The 19,367-nt window shown below is 41.8% G+C and overlaps 1 protein-coding gene and 1 pseudogene across 1 annotated transcript in view; both read right to left on the minus strand.

Moving 5' to 3' along the window:
• Positions 1-17,417, minus strand: part of RYBP (RING1 and YY1 binding protein) — an 80,318-nt gene extending 62,901 nt beyond the window's left edge. Inside the window, exons 1-2 of the mRNA XM_049640887.1 lie at positions 17,237-17,417; positions 16,361-16,486 (exon numbers count right to left, since the gene is read on the minus strand). Of these exons, the coding sequence (XP_049496844.1) occupies positions 16,361-16,486; positions 17,237-17,268 (158 nt within the window). The 5' untranslated portion in view covers positions 17,269-17,417. The remainder of the gene's footprint in view (positions 1-16,360; positions 16,487-17,236) is intronic.
• On the minus strand, positions 4,672-4,828 carry LOC125931142 (uncharacterized; annotated as a pseudogene).
• Positions 17,418-19,367: the final 1,950 nt, after the last annotated feature.

The following is a 19,367-nucleotide window of genomic DNA, read 5'->3' on the forward strand; positions in this document are numbered from 1 at the left end:
GTCCGACTTTGGCTCAGGTCATGATCTTGTGATGGTTCGCGAATTCGAGTCCCACGTTGGGCTCTGTGCTGACAACTCAGAGTCTGGAGCCTGCTTCCGATTCTGTGTCTCCCTCTCTCTGCTCCTCCCCCACTCATGCTCTCTCTCGCTCTCTCCCTCTCTCAAAAATAAATAAAGCTTAAAAAAAATCTTTTTAAAAAGTGCAAATTACTCCTGCTGTATTAGAACCAAGCTTTGCCTTGAGGCAGGACCCAGGATTAACTATTGCAGAAATACAAACTTTGTAAAAATAAGAAACAGAGAGAAGCATCAGAGTCATTCTTTTAATTAAAAGATATAACAAAGACTACCACTAGGACTGCAGCACACCTGTCTGTAGTTAAAACGCCTTCCACACCAATGTTTTGACAGAAAGCCTGTATCTTAAGGATCCTTAATAGGAGATTAACTGAATCTAGTTTTGGTCAGTCTGAAAGTTTAATTTTTTAGACCGGGAAAAACAGAACAAAGATTTTTAAGTCCACAAATGAAGGATTTCAAAATAAAAACACTAACTATATCTTAAATAAGGAAACTTCAGCTATACATACTCTTGCCAAAAAATTTTAACACATAAAGCCTTCCTATTCCTATTCAAATTCTGAAATATACAAATATCTACGGACATTATCTTGGAATAGAGGAGTGAGACATTACAAATAAATTATTTTCCATATACTTTTAAACAAGTAATTTGGCATCATGGTATTTAAGTCATTTCATTATTATAAACTGCCAAAACTGACACAAATCACAGAATTTTACAACTGGAGGAGACACAGAAATCATCTAGTTCTGCAAATTTCAGGGAACTTCAACTTAGTGCAACTCAGTTTAAAATCCCAATCTGTTATCTGTACATACATAATGTCTTACAATGTGATATTTTTAAAGCTTTCATTCACAACTGCAGTAAGCAGAAAACTGTGTATAGTGAAACTTCTAAGACATCCTAAGACTCTTTGAAACATAATTCCATCAAATTTCAGTCTGTCTGGACAGCCAAATTCCACAATCCTCATAACCTTCCAATAAAGAAAAAAACAAAACCAAACACTAATTGCAGAATTTCATGTTGCTAAGATTCACCTAGATCAGAAGTAAGTTCTCCGTATAGAATTCTGATGGGTTTTTTGTACATGATTTATAGGTTGGGTAGACCAGAGACGAGGCATTGTCAGGCACATCCTGCGGGGCCAAAAACAAAAACAAAGGGCAGAGAAAAAATCAGGGGGCAAAGAACACTACCTACCCACCTCCCCGTATTATTTATCACTCCGGTCCTGAGCATCAAAATGTAATTCCCCTTCTTATAAATTCACTTCAATGATGCACACCAAAAGTACATGTCAGGATAAGCTGACAGTTTACGGTCATACATTTTGTCCCAGAGTACACAACAAATTACATGTCCTGTGAGTGACTTCTTTAATTTTCTTAACTGGAGGAAAAAACCACAAATAAAGACAGCAGTACATACCAGGATAGCAGAATGTACATAACAGAACACAGATGCTGAACGTCTAATGATATGTGTGCTCCATCAGACCCTGCTCAGGAGACAGATACCTTCCACTGCACCACTGCCTTGGGAGAGTCAATAATTCACAAACTCACTGCTGCTTCTGACCACTGATTTTAATGGTGGCATGGCATGTTCTTTCAAAGAATTGTGTAATTTTCTGAATGAGTCAAGCGATGAACAGTACTTCAAAGGTGATTTTATGGCAGTCAGCACATACTGCATATTCTCGGCCCATTTTTATGGGCCTATTTGATCAAGAGACAGACTGAAAAACATCACAACAAGCAAAATAAATCACCCAATCTATACAGGCTTATGGTAACTTTTTACATCATAGGTGATATGATTAACCTAATAATCTCAGGATAATTCTAAGCAAAGTAGCTATTCAGCAAACATTATATTATGGCCCTTTTCTAATTTTAACGGCCCTGGAAAAGGGTGACATGTTCTCCCGTGAGATGGCAAAGGTGAAGGGAAAGAATTAAAAGAATGTAGTTAAAATACTTTGGTACTATATTAATTTGTCCATTTAATTATGTCACATTTCTATTTCTTCCATTCTACTAACTGGGTAGGAAATCAAGTAAGTTACTTCACTTGTCTGAGCCCCAACTTCCTTAACTGTGGAAGCTGGAATAACAACTTTATCTCAGGATTGCTTTGAGGATTACATTGGGAAAACGGACATAAAAAAGGTATGGAAAATGTAAAGTGCTATGCAAATATAAAGTATTTGAATATATCATCTTAAGATTTACAGTCTAAATGTTCAAGTGCCTGGTGCAATACACTCTACATGAGTGCTCAAACATTTGTCCATTTATTCAATCATCATTTAAAACTTAGGTCCCAAAAATTCAATTCTGGAACACAAAGACCACCTCATGTACTACTTATGTATTTTTCAGTAGTAACATTAAGAAATCAGTTTTGCCTAGGGGCACCTGGGTGGCTCAGGTGGTTAAACGTCCAACTTCAGCTCAGGTCATGATCTCACGGCTTCTGAGTTCAAGCCCCATGTTGGGGTCTGTGCTGACAGCTCAGAGCCTGGAACCTCTTTTGGATTCTGTGTCCCTCTATCGCGCTGCTTCTCCCCCACTCATACTCTGTCTCTCTCTCTCAAGAATAAATGAAACATTAAAAAAAAAATTAAAAAAAAAAAGAAATCAGTTGTGCCTTTAGAATGAGTCATTCGATCCAATCCAATCCAATAGGTTTTTGGGTTTTTTTGTTTTGTTGTTGTTTTTCTTTTTTAACAATATGTATTCTGTGCTAGGTCCTGCGCCAAGTTGCTACATACAGTAACTCACTCATTTAGTACTTATAATACCCCTGTGGAGAAGTTACCATCCACAAATGAAAAACAAAAGCACAAGTTTAAGTAACATGGCCAAGGACATAAGGTTAGCAAATGACAGAGCTGGTGTTAGTTGAACTTAGGTAGGACACCAAAACCTTGGCTCTCAACTACTACTACTAACTCTCCAATATGGTAGCCACATGTGGCTACTGGGCACTTGAAAGCTGGCCAGTCTGAACTCAACTGTGCTGTAATTACAAAATGCACACCAGATTGCAAAGACCTAGTATGATAAAAAGAACACAGAAAGTCTTACTGCAATTTTATGTTGATTACATGCTGAAGCGGTAGTATTTTAGATAAAACAGATTAAACAAAATAAATTCTTAAAATTATTTTCACCTGCTTTTCACTCTCTCACTGTGGCTAGCAAAGTTTAAAATTTCATGTGGCTTGCAATGCATATACTTACATTGGACAGCACTGATTCAGAACATCATACAAAACATTTCTAATACAAAAAGCACAAAAGAGCTTTAAATTTACAAACACAACATGTTTTAGAGTACAAATATACTCTTCAATCTCAGCTAATAGCTGTTTTAATACTAAATCAGTGTAACCAATATAAAAAAAACCTTTATATAATCTCTTAATGTGAATTATTATTTAAATTTTATTCCAGAATTAGATTTTTTAAATTTCCCATTATGAAAATTGCTTTTTCCAACTGCAAAAGTGGTATCAACTCATCTATACTATAGAAATTATAGAAAAGCACACACACAAAAGAATCCATCATCTTACCAGTCAGAATATTTTAATCATTACTTCCAGGTATATATATCAAATGATATGAAATACTGAAGTGCGATCATATGGTTTTATCATTTTGAAACTCGCTTTTTTTCTAATATATTACGAACATTTCCTTTTAGTACATATTCTTTCTAAAACTTAACTTTTTATTTTGAAATAGTTAGATACACAGGATGTTGCAAAAATAGTATGAGGTCCCATATAACTTTCATCCAGTTTCCATACAGGGTCGCATCTTCTGGATTATATATAGTACAATATCAAAACCAAGAAACTGGGCACTGGCATGCGGGCGTGTGTGTGTGCATGCGCAGTTCCATGCCACCTTTTCACAAGTGTAGATTCATGTAACCACCAACACAGTCAAGATTAGATTTCATCAACACACAACTTTCTGTCTTGCTACCTCTTTACCCATCTTCCTCCTTTCCCACCAGCCCTAACCCTTGGCAACAACTAATCTAATTTTGTTATTACAAAAATGTTAATGGGCTCCTAGGGTATGTGATCTTCAGAGATTGGCTTTTTTCACTCAGCATCAGATAACTGAAATTGGTGCCAGTTGTTCTATTTATCAAGAATTTGTTCCTCCTTAATTGCTAAATAGTATTCCACATGGTATGGATGTACCATTCGTCTACTGAAGGACATTTATATTATTTCCAGTTTTAGGCTATTACAAATAAAGCTGCCGTGAACATTTGTGAGCAGGTTTTGTGTGAACTTAAGTTTACATTTCTCTGGGACAAATGCCCAGGAATGCAACTAGTAAGTCATACAAGTAAGTATATGGTTGATTTTGCAATAAACTGCCAAACTATTTTTCAGAGCGGTTTTACCATTTTACATTCCCACCACAAATGTATAAAAGACCTCCAAACATTTTTTGAGCTACAAAATATTTACTGATATTCCATAGTTTTTTTTTTTTAATAATTCGCTGCTGATTCCCATGTAGGTAATTTTCTTCTTTTTTTTTTTTTAAACTTGTAGCAAGAATTACTACTATCAAACTCCACTTACTGGGCCAGAGACCCTTGTGGTATTAGGGAAAGACTTGCCCCTCAGGTAGCACACTACCTACATTTGTGAGTTTATCATCCAGTCATTTTGTTACAATACTGATGTAATTAATATGTTTACACAAATATTTTTACATGCAGATCACACAAATTCCTAGAAGGTGAATTGTTTGGTCTCAGGGTACAAATATTATTATTTTAAAAATGCAACACCCAGTGCTCGTCCCAACTAGTGCCTTCCTCAGTGCCCATCACCCACTTTCCCCTCTCCCCCACCCCCAATCCACCCTCAGTTTGTTCTCTGTATTTAAGAGTCTCTTATGGTTTGCCTCCCTCCGTCTCTGTAACTATTTTTTCCCTTTCTCTTCCCCCATGGTCTTCTTTTAAGTTTCTCAAGATCCATATATAAGTGAAAAGATAGGATATCTGTCTTTCTCTGACTTATTTCACTTAGCATGACACCCTCCAGTTCCATCCATGTTGCTACAAATGGCATGATTTCATTCTTTCTCATTGCCAAGTAGTATTCCATTATATATATAAACAACATCTTCTTTATCCATTCATCAGCGGATGGACATTTAGGCTCTTTCCGTAATTTGGCTATTGTTGAAAGCACTGCTACAAACACTGGGGTACATGTGCCCGTATGCATCAGCACTCCTGTTATCTCACGGTACAAATATTAAAGGCATGATACCAACTGCCATAATGGCCTTCAGAAAATTTAAATCAACTTACTCAGCCACCAAGTATCTGTGAGAACACCCAATTCTTCCTAGACTCACCAAAAAATTTTTAATCTTTAAAATGAGATTTCCCAAAAATGCTTTTTTGTATTTATTTAACTAATGGGAAGGTGATACATTTCTGTTTCCTGACTTAATTTGTGGTTCTTTTATAAACTACCTATTTGTGTTCTTTGCCAACATTTTACTGAAATGCGGGTTTACTATAAAACTTAGTTCTATCGTATGTTGCAAAGAAATAGCTTAAAATACGTGTATCTGAAATTCAACGCACGTGTTAATAGTGCAAGACAATATCTGATTTTACAATGAAAAAAAGATGCAAGTTTAGTTGATATGACTCCCCAATTTATTTGTAAGTATTCCTATATTACATACAATGTACTGGTTAAAAAAAAAATCATCTCCAATGCCAATTCTAGATTAAAAACATGGCTCGGCTGGTTAAGCGTCCAACTCTTGGTTTCAGCCCAGGTCATGACCTCAAGTTTGTCAGTTCAAGCCCTGCAAAGGGCTCTGCATGGACAGTGCAGAGCCTGCTTGGAATTCTCTCTCTCTCTCTGCCCCTCCCTTGCGTGTGCATTCTCTCTCTCCTGCTCTCTCTCTCAAAATAAGTAAATAAAACAGTATAGAGCTGTGGTCTTCTAATAAAAGTTAAAATAAATAAATAAAAACATGAATGTTGATCAATTCTCTTAAATTCACTCTGAAATGCCAAGACATAAATTTTCTACAGCAAACGTCAAGAACTATCTCCAGCTTCATTAAAAAACATGGCTGGCTTCTCTTTAGGAGAATTTAAGGTCATCCAACCAGTGCTTCTCAAAAGTGCTTCCCAGACCAGCACAGCAGTATCAGCATCACCTAGGACCTTCTAAGAAATGCAAATTCACAGGCCCTACCCCAGACCTACTCAATATAAATCCAGGGGGTGAGGGAAGGAACAGGGAATCTAGCAATGTGTTTCAACAAGCTTTCAGGTGATTCTGATACATAGTGAAGTTTGAGAATCACCACTGTCAACAAATTTAATATAAAAACATGGAATCTCGATTGCCTTGTATCCATATTCTTTTAAATGGAGGACTTGGGCAAAGTTAATCAGGCCACAGATATTACAAATTCATTGAGAGATTTTCATTCTTCCCCAAATTAAAACAATCCAGAAAGAAAACTGTAAACTGAATGTTAGCTTTATTTCCTGCAAAAAGGAATCCTAAAAACCATGAAGTGTTCACAAAAAATTTCTCTTAGAAGAAACATCCAAAATGAACCATATAAACTAACAGGTCGCAAGGTCGCAATATGTGTCTTTCAAACCAGAAACTCAACTAGTTTTGTACCATACACTGCCTGACTTTCCCACTCCTACGTCAACTATTCCCTACCACACTTTGACAATTCAGTGAACTAGCATATTAGATCACACCTGGAAAACTAGTTACTCAAATATTTGTGGTCCAGTAAACAAATAAATTGGTCAATAAATAAAAATAATTCTGCAAGGCAGTATATAGGTGACCCCTGTTTTTCTGTTTTGTCCCCAAAGTTTCTGTAGTAACTATGTATTACCACCTTCACAACGAAAATAAAGGAAAATCGTGACTGTAACTAATGATACAGGAGATGAACCTATTAAACACCCATATTATTAATTTTACCAATGTACTGATAATCTTTCCTTCCTTTATCTGTATGATTAAAAAATTTACATGATGCTGGTAAACAGAATTCCAGCCTTCAAGTTCATTACAGTTCGCAATTAGAACTGAATATATATCCTAAGTATTAACCCAGTTACAAAGTTGTGTTACTATGGTAATTATTTTCTATCCACCTGGTTAAGTGTCCATCTCTCTTCAAGTAAGACTTCAGATGTGTTTGTTAGGCTTGGACAATCCAAGTATCCCAACCTCCAGGCAACAAAGAACGGTCCAAGAGCTGGGCAAGTGACAGGGGTCCTGATTCCTGCAGCTGACTCCGAGTTCAAATTATGTAAACCAACAAAACTGTTTTGTTTTGACTTAAGGTTAGTTTGAGCTGAATTCTTCGTTCTTGAAACCTCGAATATTCCAGCAGCACTTAGGACATGAACAACTTTTAAAGGAATGTTTTGTAAAAGAATGAAGAGTGCATAAACCTTACAACCTACATATGAAATGATATCTTCTTAGAAAGCAGTAACCAAGTTTGTTTTCTCCTTAACTAACCAGCATGTACTAAGTTTTAAGATCCAATATGTGGTGATGAAACTGGCTACATCACCTTTCATTTCTTCTCCCTCCCAAAGGCTACTTCATCTTAAATTGTACTGCTAATGCTCTTAAATGATAAAGTTTTGAGCAAGGTTTTTCTTTTTACATATCCCTTCCACCAGTTTATTTCCTAACCAAAGGATAATTTAAATGGTTTTCAAAGTAGACAGGAGAGGGAAAGGAGAACAGTAATATCTAATCCTATTTAAAAATTAAAATTGCACCTGTTTACCTTGTGATTTCAACTATCCATGATTTCTGAGTAACACTGCAGTTTATTTGCATTGCATTCACTGAGAATTCATCTTTGGCACAACAGTCTGTGTCAATCACTGTTTCAGCATGCAACTGAAATTGAAGCTAAATAAATGAAGTGAATGAGTCAAGACTTCAACGGAAGTAATTAACCCAAATTACTCAACAGAACAGTAATACACACTATGTAGAAGGTACAACTACCAACTTATAGGTATGTTAACACAACAGAACTTATACAAGGGACAGTGTAACATCAACAACACCCACCATGTTTTGAGTCTATTTTTAGACTGCCTTTAGGTGCCAGCTCTCACGCACACCCATCTAGTTCCTTAAAATTGGTTTTGCACAACATGACTGATCCTCGGCCCCAGTGTCAGACTTTCATGACTCTGGGCTGCTTAAGTAACCAAATGGGCAACCAAAAAGAAGATTAAGAATCGCCACGGTTATTTTTTAGGTAAATGTGCTAATGCTCTGAAGCTCCAAACCACTCCAGGAAGTACTTTAAATGAACTGCCTACAGCCTCCAAGGCTGAAGTTCTGTGTTTAATTTCTAGTACACGTTTAGAAAAACAAACCCAGAAAAACAGGAATACTACTTTTAAGGACACACTTTATCAAGAAAACTTTCCGCTAAATCAATGAATTACCCACACAAGATGGAAGACTAATGTGAAAGCATATCTATTACTCAGAACCCTTAGCTGGGACAGTTTTAAAGGGAACTCCTCTTGAAACTCCTAGACTTCATTTATTCTATATACACTTACTGAACCCCTGGCAACTGCCAGGCACTGGACTAGATTTTCAAAGAAAATAAAGCTGTGAGAAGAAATGATCCTGCCCTCAAAAAAGGTGAAAACCTAACAGAGGTGATCAAATAAAAATTCTGTTCAAGTGTTACAATGAAGTATACATGATTTGAAGGGTGAGGCAATCAAATAAAAACACTTCAAGCGTTACAATGAGGGGTACCTGACCGGAGAGTGATGGAAAAGTTTCCTGAGACGTCTAGAAGGACAGACAGAAGACAGGCAGGACACAGAAGGAAGGAAAAGCATTTCAGAAGAAAATCCAGAGGAAAGGAATGTGTGAAGGTATGGAAATGAGAGATCACCGTCCGTGCGTAGAAAATAAGCAGTTTGGCATGAAACACACACATGCTGTATGTGGAGGGCAGATGGGTGTGAGGTAGCAGGCAGTCGGCTTCCAGAAATCCTAAAGGAACATGAAAAGATTAACCCAGAAGCCCCTCGTGATGATCAGCATTTAGACTTATCTTACAGGCAATAAATACTAGGAGAGAATTGAAGTTGACCAGGTGGAACGGCCTCAAAACAACTTGGATTTGATCGTCATGGGTATGCACGCATGAGAGCAGGGATATGTATGGTTACTACATAGTATCTGCGAATTACCAGCCAGCCGGGAGAAGTTGAAAGGTATGGATGACATCTCGAGTGAGAGAAAAGCTTAAAAGGAGGTAGAGGGAACAAAGAACTTCTTTAAGCCTGTACAACAAACTCTGCATCAATCACAGAATCATACAGTCCTCATTCAAATCCCAGATTCAGTGAAGCCTTCCCCAATGTACCCACACAGACTACCTCTACCACGGACTCATTCATTCCACGCATACCGTCACTGGGTGCTTTACACCACTGAAGATGTTACCTAACCTTTTCAACATGGTTGTTGGGGGTCCCTCAAAGGACGAATTTTCTGTTTACTTAACCAATGACTTGAAATATTATAAATGACTTATGAACACAACTGGATGTGAGGCAGTTTACTCCCTTTACGATCTGCAGGAAGTTCCACACACCAGGGTTTATCCTCTCACCTAATGTGTCAATTTACACCAGCTGAAAGAAGACAGCTGGGTTCAAGTATGTAGGTAATAGAAATCAAGAAGAGACCCTATCGCCAGAACGTCTCTAAGGGTCTACATGTAAAAAGCGGAGTTCCAGGGGCACCTGGGCGGCTCAGTAGATTAAGCGTCCGACTTCAGCTCAGGCCATGATCTCACCGGCTCTGAGTTCCAGCCTGGAGACTGCCTTGGATTCTGAGTGTCCCTCTCTTTCCACACCTCCCCCACTCACGCTCTTTCTCTCTCAAAAATAAAATAAAAAAAAACCTGAGTTCCAATATACTCTTAGGATAAAACAGCACTGATAAAATAAACAAGAACCACACAATAATATGGATGAATCTCAAAAACCCAGACCCAAGGGCACCTGGGTGGCTCAGTCAGTTTAGCATCTGACTCTTCGTTTCGGCTCAGGCCATGATCTCATGGTTTCATGGGTTCGAGCCCCGCATCCGGCTCTGTGCTGGTAGTGCAGAAGTGCACACAACCATAGGACTCCACTCATAAAGATCAGAGACATGCAGAACTCCTCTGCAGCATTACAAATCAGGACAGTGGCTAAAGTGACTGTCAAGAGTATAAGATGGGCTCTGGGGTCCTGGCAATCTTCTGTTTCTGGGTGCAAGTTACACGGATGTGTTCACCTTGGGAAAGCTCGTCAAGTCTTATTATTATGATTTGTGCACTTCTCTCTATATATACTATCGTTCAAAAAGCTTACTTAAAAATAAACAGGTAAATGGCTCCCAGCTGACTCAGTCAGTGGGGCATGCAACTTGATCTTGGGGTTGTGAGTTTGAGCCCCAAGATGGGTGTGACTACTTAATTTATTTTTAAGATTTCATTTTTTAACAGGTAAAAAAAAAAAAAGAGCAACACTCATGATGGGGAGGATAAAGAGGTCACAAAGGAAAAAAGCCCTAGTGATGGAGCCAAAGAGAAAATGAGAGCCAGAGAGACTAGAATGTTTTAGTTCAAGCCGTAAAGGAGACATTTAGATATCCACTATTACCTGAAGTACTAATGAACTGAATTAGTGCCAGCAACTTCCTCAAGTAGCTGTAGTTTACCCAAATAGTTTTTATTAGTCTTGGAATTTCTTCGGTATTTACAGAAGCACAGGACAAATGTTATGCCACATGAATAATACATAACTGAATCCATTCAAACCTCCTATCCCAGTAACTAACAGGATATACTAACAAGTTTGCTGGCCTGGCTTCAATACGTGACATGCAACTAAGGAAAAGTTGAGTAGCCTGTGCACAAAGGTTCCAACTCTAAACTGTCCCCAACCCAATGAGCTAAATGGCACAGACTACAGAAATAACTATCTCCTTACTCCAAAAGAAAGCAGCATGCATGCTGCCTAAAAAGACCAATGTGTTATCTCTACATGGTCTAGAAAGTAGTCACCTGCCCCAGCTCTCATCACTCTATAGTTCCATACCCTGATCTAATTTCTCCCAAACACTTGCCACGGGTCGAAATTGTATTTTATTTTCCGGTTTACTTATTTTCTCTTCCTCTCCATAGTATCTTAAACTCCACGAAAACAAGGACCTTGTCTGTCTTTCCACCACTGTACACCCAGAGCCCATGTGGCTGTGTGCTCAATAAAAACTTGTCAAATAACCACAACTACCCAGGTAATTTACTTTAAGGTCACCAAGTAGACATAAGATCAAGTCGATACCAATAAATCAGTAAGTCCAACGTAATAGCAAATAACAAAATAAATTATCACTGTTTCTGGGTAAGAGTGATCATTAAAACTCCACCAGCTTTGAGGCTGAAAGGTTTCCTAAGGTTTGATGGTTTGGAAGACAGGTAATTTTTCCATATATTTTATGGAGAAATTTTATGAAAGACAAATACTACGGCAAAACCAATGTGACCTAAGGAGCAAAACCACTGTGGTGGGTGAAAGCATAGGGAAGAGTTAGGTACACCCCACCCCTGCTTTCTGGGAGCTTTCCTATCTGAACATTACCTCAGGGTGATGTAGTTTTGAAGATCAGAACTTTCACTTATCGCTAATTATGTGTGTTTTCCTCTAAAACTTCACAATAGTGAAGTACTTCACAACTATTCAAGGGATGTTGAGTTGTTAGGCTATCTGAAGTTAAGGAGAGAAAATGTCCACATTTATAACTGCAAAGAATGAGGGAGCTCCTATACAAGGAGAACATTTTACAAATAACACAGCTGAGTACCAACCTCTAATTCAATATCCTGAGTACCGACTTTTTTTTTAAGTGACATAATCTTTTTTTTTTTTTTTAATTTTTTTTTCAACGTTTTTTATTTATTTTTGGGACAGAGAGAGACAGAGCATGAACGGGGGAGGGGCAGAGAGAGAGGGAGACACAGAATCAGAAACAGGTTCCAGGCTCCGAGCCATCAGCCCAGAGCCTGACGCGGGGCTCGAACTCACAGACCGCGAGATCGTGACCTGGCTGAAGTCGGACGCTTAACCGACTGCGCCACCCAGGCGCCCCATTAAGTGACATAATCTTATTACACATCTAAAGTAAATTCCTCACTTCTACTTGCCTATAAAAGCTCTAAAAAGAGTACACTTTTCAGAGGGATGGTATTTAAATAAACAGGATTTGAACACAACATCATGATACAATCTGGCACTGAAGACTAGCAAAGTTCTAAATCTCTGCTAATTACCCAAAGCAAAAGTTTACCAGTTTTCGAGCGTGACTTAAGCAGTAGCTGGTCAAAATGCAGCACTATGATCAAAAGAAAAACCACTGATCAGCAAGAGTTGCAGCGGTGTCTCGGCGATCTGTATTTTCCAACCAAGACATCGCTGCATTTCCAGCAACAGTAGACCGAAGCAAAACACATTTCATTTATCACCAAGTCTAGGAAGTTACTCTGCCCAACACTCAAGAAATTCCACTTAAGAGAATAATCAGGTAAATGTGTTAATTTGCAGGGTTTTTTCCTTCTAAAAGCTGGTGGTATCAACTTTCATGAGACTGGCAAAGTAGGTTGGGAAATCCTACTTTATCTCCTATTTACCACCTACGACAGGGATAGTGTTTCCTCCCCACCCACGGCCACCTTACAGACACACTCTTTTATTTCCTATGTTGAAAGGCCTAAGCCCTTAGAGAGCTCAGCATGGTGAGGAGGCAACCTTCCAGTGCTCTTATGACATATCACAGAACAGGCAGAGGAAAACCATGTGATGTGATGAAAATCTAAAACTAGTTTGTGGTGATGCGAAAATCTAAAATCTAGTTTGTGGTGATGGCGGCAGAAGTCTTTAAAATAACTAAAGTTCAATGAATCATACACTTACAATTAGTGAATTGCATAGTATGCAAATATACCCAGTAAAGCTATAAAAAATGAAAACAGAGTGTGACGATATAGTTAGAAAAAGGAGCGTATACGGAGACCCTCCATATAACTGAGATATCCAAAATATAGATCTCTACTGCCCGCTGAACTTCCAAGCAGCCTAGTAAGCATCTCCTCCTTCCCTTAACACGTTCCTTAGGAGCAATCTGGTCCTCCTTTCATTCTGCTCTATGCTGCTCCAATAGGAAGAAGACCTTATGAATTACTCTCATGAATCTACCTGCAGAATTCAAGATATCTAGTACACATGGCAATAACAATGAAGAGGTGGCAGGTGATTTTGTAGAAATCAATTCTCCTTGCCCAAAGAAATGGGGAGGAGGAATCCTTCTAATTGATTCCCCAAGTCAGATTGCTCCAATCTCCCATAGTGTTATTTACACCACTCTTAGAGTCCTTATAACCTGGATTCTGATCATCCCTGTGCATGCCTAACCAACCCATGCTCCCTACCAATGTCTTGACCAGTATTTTTCACCTCCTAGGAATTTAATAAATGTTCTTTGGATGAGAGTCAATATTTTCCTCATCAAATTGAGTAACACCAATTCTATCTCGAAGGGTAAATGCACTTCTGTGTCCTATTGGACCTACTACTAATTAAAATCTGACTTCAATGGTTGACTAGATGATGGTGACAGCGACAAAAATGATGAACTCCAAAATGGCCAGTGGCTAGGCCACCAGATAGGCTGTTACTACAATACGAGTAAGAAACACCAGCCCAGAGCAGTAAAACCTAATTTCTATACCAGTCAACAGGTTTACAAAGCCCTTTTTGATTATTTAAGTTATTCTAAAATAAATTTCTGCCTATTACTCAGCATCCAAAACCCAACAATTTTCTACTGTCATCAATACCAGGTGTGATTAAAAGAATGCAAGGCAAAAAGTATTAAACCTTTGAGGTACCAAGAAAATTTCAAGAAAAAGGCACAGGAAAAATCACACAGCAATAAGGAGTACTATCACTGAGAAATTAACCAACAGCTACTAGACTGGAAAAACCTGGATGAAGAGTTCTGAAATTCACCTGTCTACATGAAATCCATTCACAGCATGAGAAAGCCAAAATGTCATTCACCTTCCAATTAATGACGACTTCAAGAATAGATCTAAAACAACCAAAATATTGACAGTAACCAAGAAAACACACTTTGGCTATGTAAGGGTATCATAAGTGACTTGTTAGGAGTTTAAGTCCTCACATCTCGGAAAGCTGTGTTCAAATCCTACTCAACAAGAGACCTCAAAAAAATCACACAAAAACCCGTAAAGGTTAGAAGAGACTGTCCTATTCCTAAAATATTTCATCTTTAATTATTTAAAGTATTTCTTTAAAAAAACTGAATCTCACTGTCATCATCTGTAACCCTGAAAAAACTAAACATTTCTATTACTTTTAAAATCAAACCTCCCACAGGCTTTCAGAAAGTTTGATAAGTCAGATTTTTTTTAATACACCAAGAAACTGAAACGCATTTCATTATAAGATAATTATTCCCAGCAATACATCAGATGTAAACCTGAATTTGGTTTTTGCTCTTCACCAGTAAAGTTCTCAAGTTCTTAGGAGTTTCCTAGTCACTTGAACATCATCTACGGTAACACTCAAAGCAAAACCACAATAAAGAGGTTTGGCCTCTGAGGGATTCTACGTGTAAAAAAACATTACTCATAAATAAAATACAATCACTATTGCTTTAAATAACAAATACATTTCTAAACTTTCATCCCATTTGATGGAATTCCCTGTTTCGTAGAACAAAGCAAAATCTATTAAGCTCCCAGTAAGTGCTTTTTATTTTAACTAAATCTGTTCTATGGTATTTAGTTCTTGTTCTACAAAACTTGACATGAATTTGCTGTAAAAACTTCTGAAAAAATATTTCTAGTACTTGAATACTTTTATTCAAAGCACTCATTACTTCAAGAGTTAGTGGAAGTCACAGAACTGCTCTCCCAGTAATTGCACCAATTCATCCCAGAATTATATTCTTCAGATTACCCGATATCCTAGGTATTTCCCAAGTATAAATAAAGCAAGAAAACCCTAACGGGACACATTCATTCAGTCCAAGGACCTTATCCAGTTAGAACTATGCAGTACTACCACACAGTCATATTGGAACACTACCAACTCAAAAATAAGTACCTGATGAAATGAGACTTCTGGCAATCGACTTAAGTCTTCAAGGATTCACTAGGAACTCAACTCCTCTCTGGCCTTCACACACACATCCCCCAATGCCCTCCCATTAAACGACATCAAGAACAGTTTAACTTCAAACTCTAACATCCCCTGAACCAAATTCCAGATACAATTTAAAAAATGACCAGAAAACTACAAAATCAACTTTGACATTTTATCCAAATATATCTGAACGTTAAAAGTGAAATATTTCCACTCATTTTGATACCAGATGCGATTTACTACCTTCACAAAAAACGAAAAGGAATTCTTTCAACATTCTTTTCATTATAATAAAGCTTTACATGCAAACTTCAATATATTCCTTTCACCATTTTGCAAAATCGTCCTCCATCACCACTCTGCATAAGCTAATCAGAAAACACACAAATTGACAGCTCAGCTTTCCAAATACTACTTTATCAAACCCCAACATTTCTTTTCACAGGGCAAGAAAATAACAGACGTTTGCAGCTCAAGACAGGAAAAGCACAATAACCAGCCTAACTGTACATTCACCGTTAAATCTCTGGAAAAGGAAAAAAAAAAAAATTCAGGACAGGCAAATTAAAAACATTCTACACATGGCAAAAATAAAAGGTCTAAAGTCCTACAATGCATAGCAAAAGCACTGCTTCCTCTCTTTTTGAGCCAATACCAATAAGCCAATGGATACAAGTGTCAAATAAATCCAGTCTGTTTGAAATAAGACGAAAACCTGGAAAAATTCCCTCCCATAAATCATTCAGTGAATAGGAAGCTTTGCACCCAACACGAAATACACACAACCAAAACCACACATTACCCACCCCCCAAATGCAAAAAAGCCGTAATCAACAAGTTGGAAAGAGGGCAGCAAGTACAGCTCTCTACCCTATCTCCCACCTTAAGAAAAAAAAAAAAAAAGTCCTTCAACAAAAGCTCACACAGATCTTCAAGTACCTGGTGGAGGTGCCTTTCCTCACATCGCAGATGCTGCATTTAAAGGCTTCAGCGCTGTTTCTGAAGGTGCAGACGCTACAATCCCAAAAGCCTTCGTCTGCGGCAGGTTTCGCTTGTCTTTTTGGCCTTCGGAGGAGTGAGGAGTGGGGGAAAGGGGAGGGAAGAGACAGGGAGCAGGAAAAAGGGGGAGAAACAGCAAAACACAGGCGCTGGTGAGCCGTCGCAATTTCGCAGGAATCCAGTGCTGGAAACTTCGCTCAGGCGACCACCCACCCACCCTTTTCGGGGACTGAAAGAGGGACCGGGGGAGGGCACGGGGCGCCCCTACCGGCACCCCGCAACCCCCGGGCGCGGGCCGTACTGCCTCGCACAGCAGGCGGCGGCGGCGGCGCCCCGGGAAGGGCCGCGGCGGGCGCAGGAAGCGGGCGGACTTGTGGACTTGAGCGTGGGGCTGGGGGGGCCGGCAGGGGAGCCGCGGGCCGGATCTGGAGGGGGCGCGCAGGGGCAGCCCGAGGCCGGCGGCGGCGGGGAGTGGGCCGGCTCCTTCCCTCTCCCCTCCCATGCTCGCGCCCTCCCTCCCTCCCCACCTGGTTAAATCTCCCTTTGTCTGGGAGGAGTGGCGGCGGCGGCGGCGGAGGGCGGCTGAGGAGGAGCCGCCATGGCTGCGGCGCGCACGGCCGCCGGCCCCGAGCGGGAGCGACACCGCCTCCCGCCGCCGCCGCCACCGCCCGCCGCCGCCGCCTCCCCCCGCCCCCGGATCTCCATCTTAGCAGCGCCTCCCCCCCGCCCCGGGTGGCTCCGGGGCCTAGTCGTCGCCGGCCCCCGCCCGCCCCCAACCCTCCCTCCCCTTCCGCCCCCTCAGCTCGGAGCAGGTACCTGGTCGGGCTCTTCTTGTCGCCCATGGTCATGGATGGGCTGTACCCCCGCCCCCCCCCAAAGCCGAAATCGGCGCCGCTCGGAGGAGAAACGCCGTCCGGGGAGTCGTCGCGGACCGGCCCCCCTCCCTCCCCCGCGCCCGCCCGCCCGCCCTCAGCCGCTGGGGCTCGAGCTCCGGCCGCCGCCGCCGCCGCCGCTGCCAGTCTCCGGACGAGACTAGTCCCCGCCAGCGCCGCCTCCGCCGAGTGACTGACGAGGGGCGGGGCCGGGCGCCGCGCGTCACGCGCCGTGTGGCCAATGGGAGGACGGCAGCCTGCGCCGCGAGGGCGGGGGCGGGGCGCGGGGGAGGGCGGGGCGTGGCGGACGTGGGCTGGGCCGTCGGTGTGCGTGCCCGGGAGTGTGTGCGCGCTGGGGGCGCGCGTGCCTGCCGGTGGCCCGGCGGCCCGGCGCGGCGGAGCGTGCAAGCCTAGAGGGGCGCACGTGGCCGCGCCCGGGAAGCGACGGTGGGCTCCGGATCCCTCGCTCCCGCTTTATCGGGCTGTCGCGTGGACCCCGGCCCCGAAGCCGCCCCGGGGGAAGTAGTTCCGCGCAGTTTGCGCGCGCCACTGGGGCTGGCAACTGTCGCGCCGCTTGCAACGCCTCGAGGCTTGTAGTGCCCGGGAGTCGGCAGGGCCTCTTTCTTTTGGCCCGGGCTTCCCCGCGCCCCTCTGCTCCTCTGCCACGCGGAGCTTTGTATCTGCCTCTCTTAAAGTCTTGGCTTCCTGCGGATACTCCGGCCCTAAGCCCCTTCTCTGGCCCCTGACGCAGGAGAGAACTGTGCATTTAAGGGTGTGGCACAACTAAAGGTTCCCCAAGGCCGACTCTGAGCTCCAATGCACCAACTCCCACTGGAGACCACCCCCCCCACCACCACCAGCCTAAATAGGGCGTTTCCCTAGGGAAGTTGCTGTTCAAATCCTGGCTGCCACATGCCAGCAGGCTAACCTTGTGCCTCAGCTTCTTCATCTCCAAGGTGAGGGTTAACAACTGTCCTCTTAGTGTTGTTGGGGAAATTCAGAGATGGAATGCACGAAAAGCACGCAAGTCAGTGCCTTGCACTAAGGAAGGACCAATACAAAGTATCGGGTTAAGAACTTTTGTAATTGGGTCTGGGTTGAGCACCATTTCCCCCACTTTGGAAGATTCTCGAAGGCGAAGAACAACTTTCCGCCCTGCTCCAAGAGTGCTTGCCAAATTGACTTGAACATGATTCGGGCCCCTTTGCCCTCAAGGAGTCAGGACCCTAAGATGGTTAGATAAAAGGCTTGGCGGGGCTGAAGCTCTGGCTGGGGGGTAGGGACTTGGTCAAAGAATGATGCTAGTAGTTGGGAGGTGCGGATAGGGGTGTGGAGGGAAGATAAGACAGGCGTGCAGCATCTACTGAGATACGTTTATATGCAAACACAAAGTGGATTATCAGGACTGCCCCATGGAAGGGAAACATACGGAAGCCTGAGAGACCAGGGAAGCTTTCCGAGACTGAATGCCCAAGGAGCAGGAAGTCCTCGGATCATTCCAGGGAACAGAAGGGAGAGAATAAAAGAGGGAGGGAACGTGTCAATGATAAGCTTGATCAGCACATGCTGTCCTTTGCAGGCAGGCACACCCTGGAGGGCCAGGAGGGACAGCAGTATTTAGCAAGGGTCAGCAACTCCCGCACCTCCCTGGCTTCCACCCCCCTGCCTTCTGAGGAAAGGAGGGAGAAAAGGAGGAAGAAGAGGCAGAGGGCCAAAGGGGCCAGAGAAAGCCAAGGGGCATGCACACAAGCCATGGCCCAGTGCCCACAGCCTTGGCCTCTGGTGTCTGCGTGGCTTCCTCCCAGGACTCCACCCCTGGTATGCAGGTACTGAAAAAAAAGGAGCATTAGGAAATCCCAGCTGGAGGAGTGGCCTCTGGGTAGGGAAACTGGGTAGCTGGGAGCCACAGCTTATGGAAAGGAGACTGACTTTATTATTATTTACATAGAATAAAATGCACAAATCATTCTACAGCTCCATGAATTTTTATAGATACCTGCTATACTTTGTATCCACCATCCAGATCAAGATATAGAATATTTTCATCCTCCCACTGAGTAACTACCTTCTCCAAA

This window comes from Panthera uncia, chromosome A2 (assembly GCF_023721935.1).
Source record: "Panthera uncia isolate 11264 chromosome A2, Puncia_PCG_1.0, whole genome shotgun sequence".
NCBI lineage: Eukaryota > Metazoa > Chordata > Mammalia > Carnivora > Felidae > Panthera > Panthera uncia.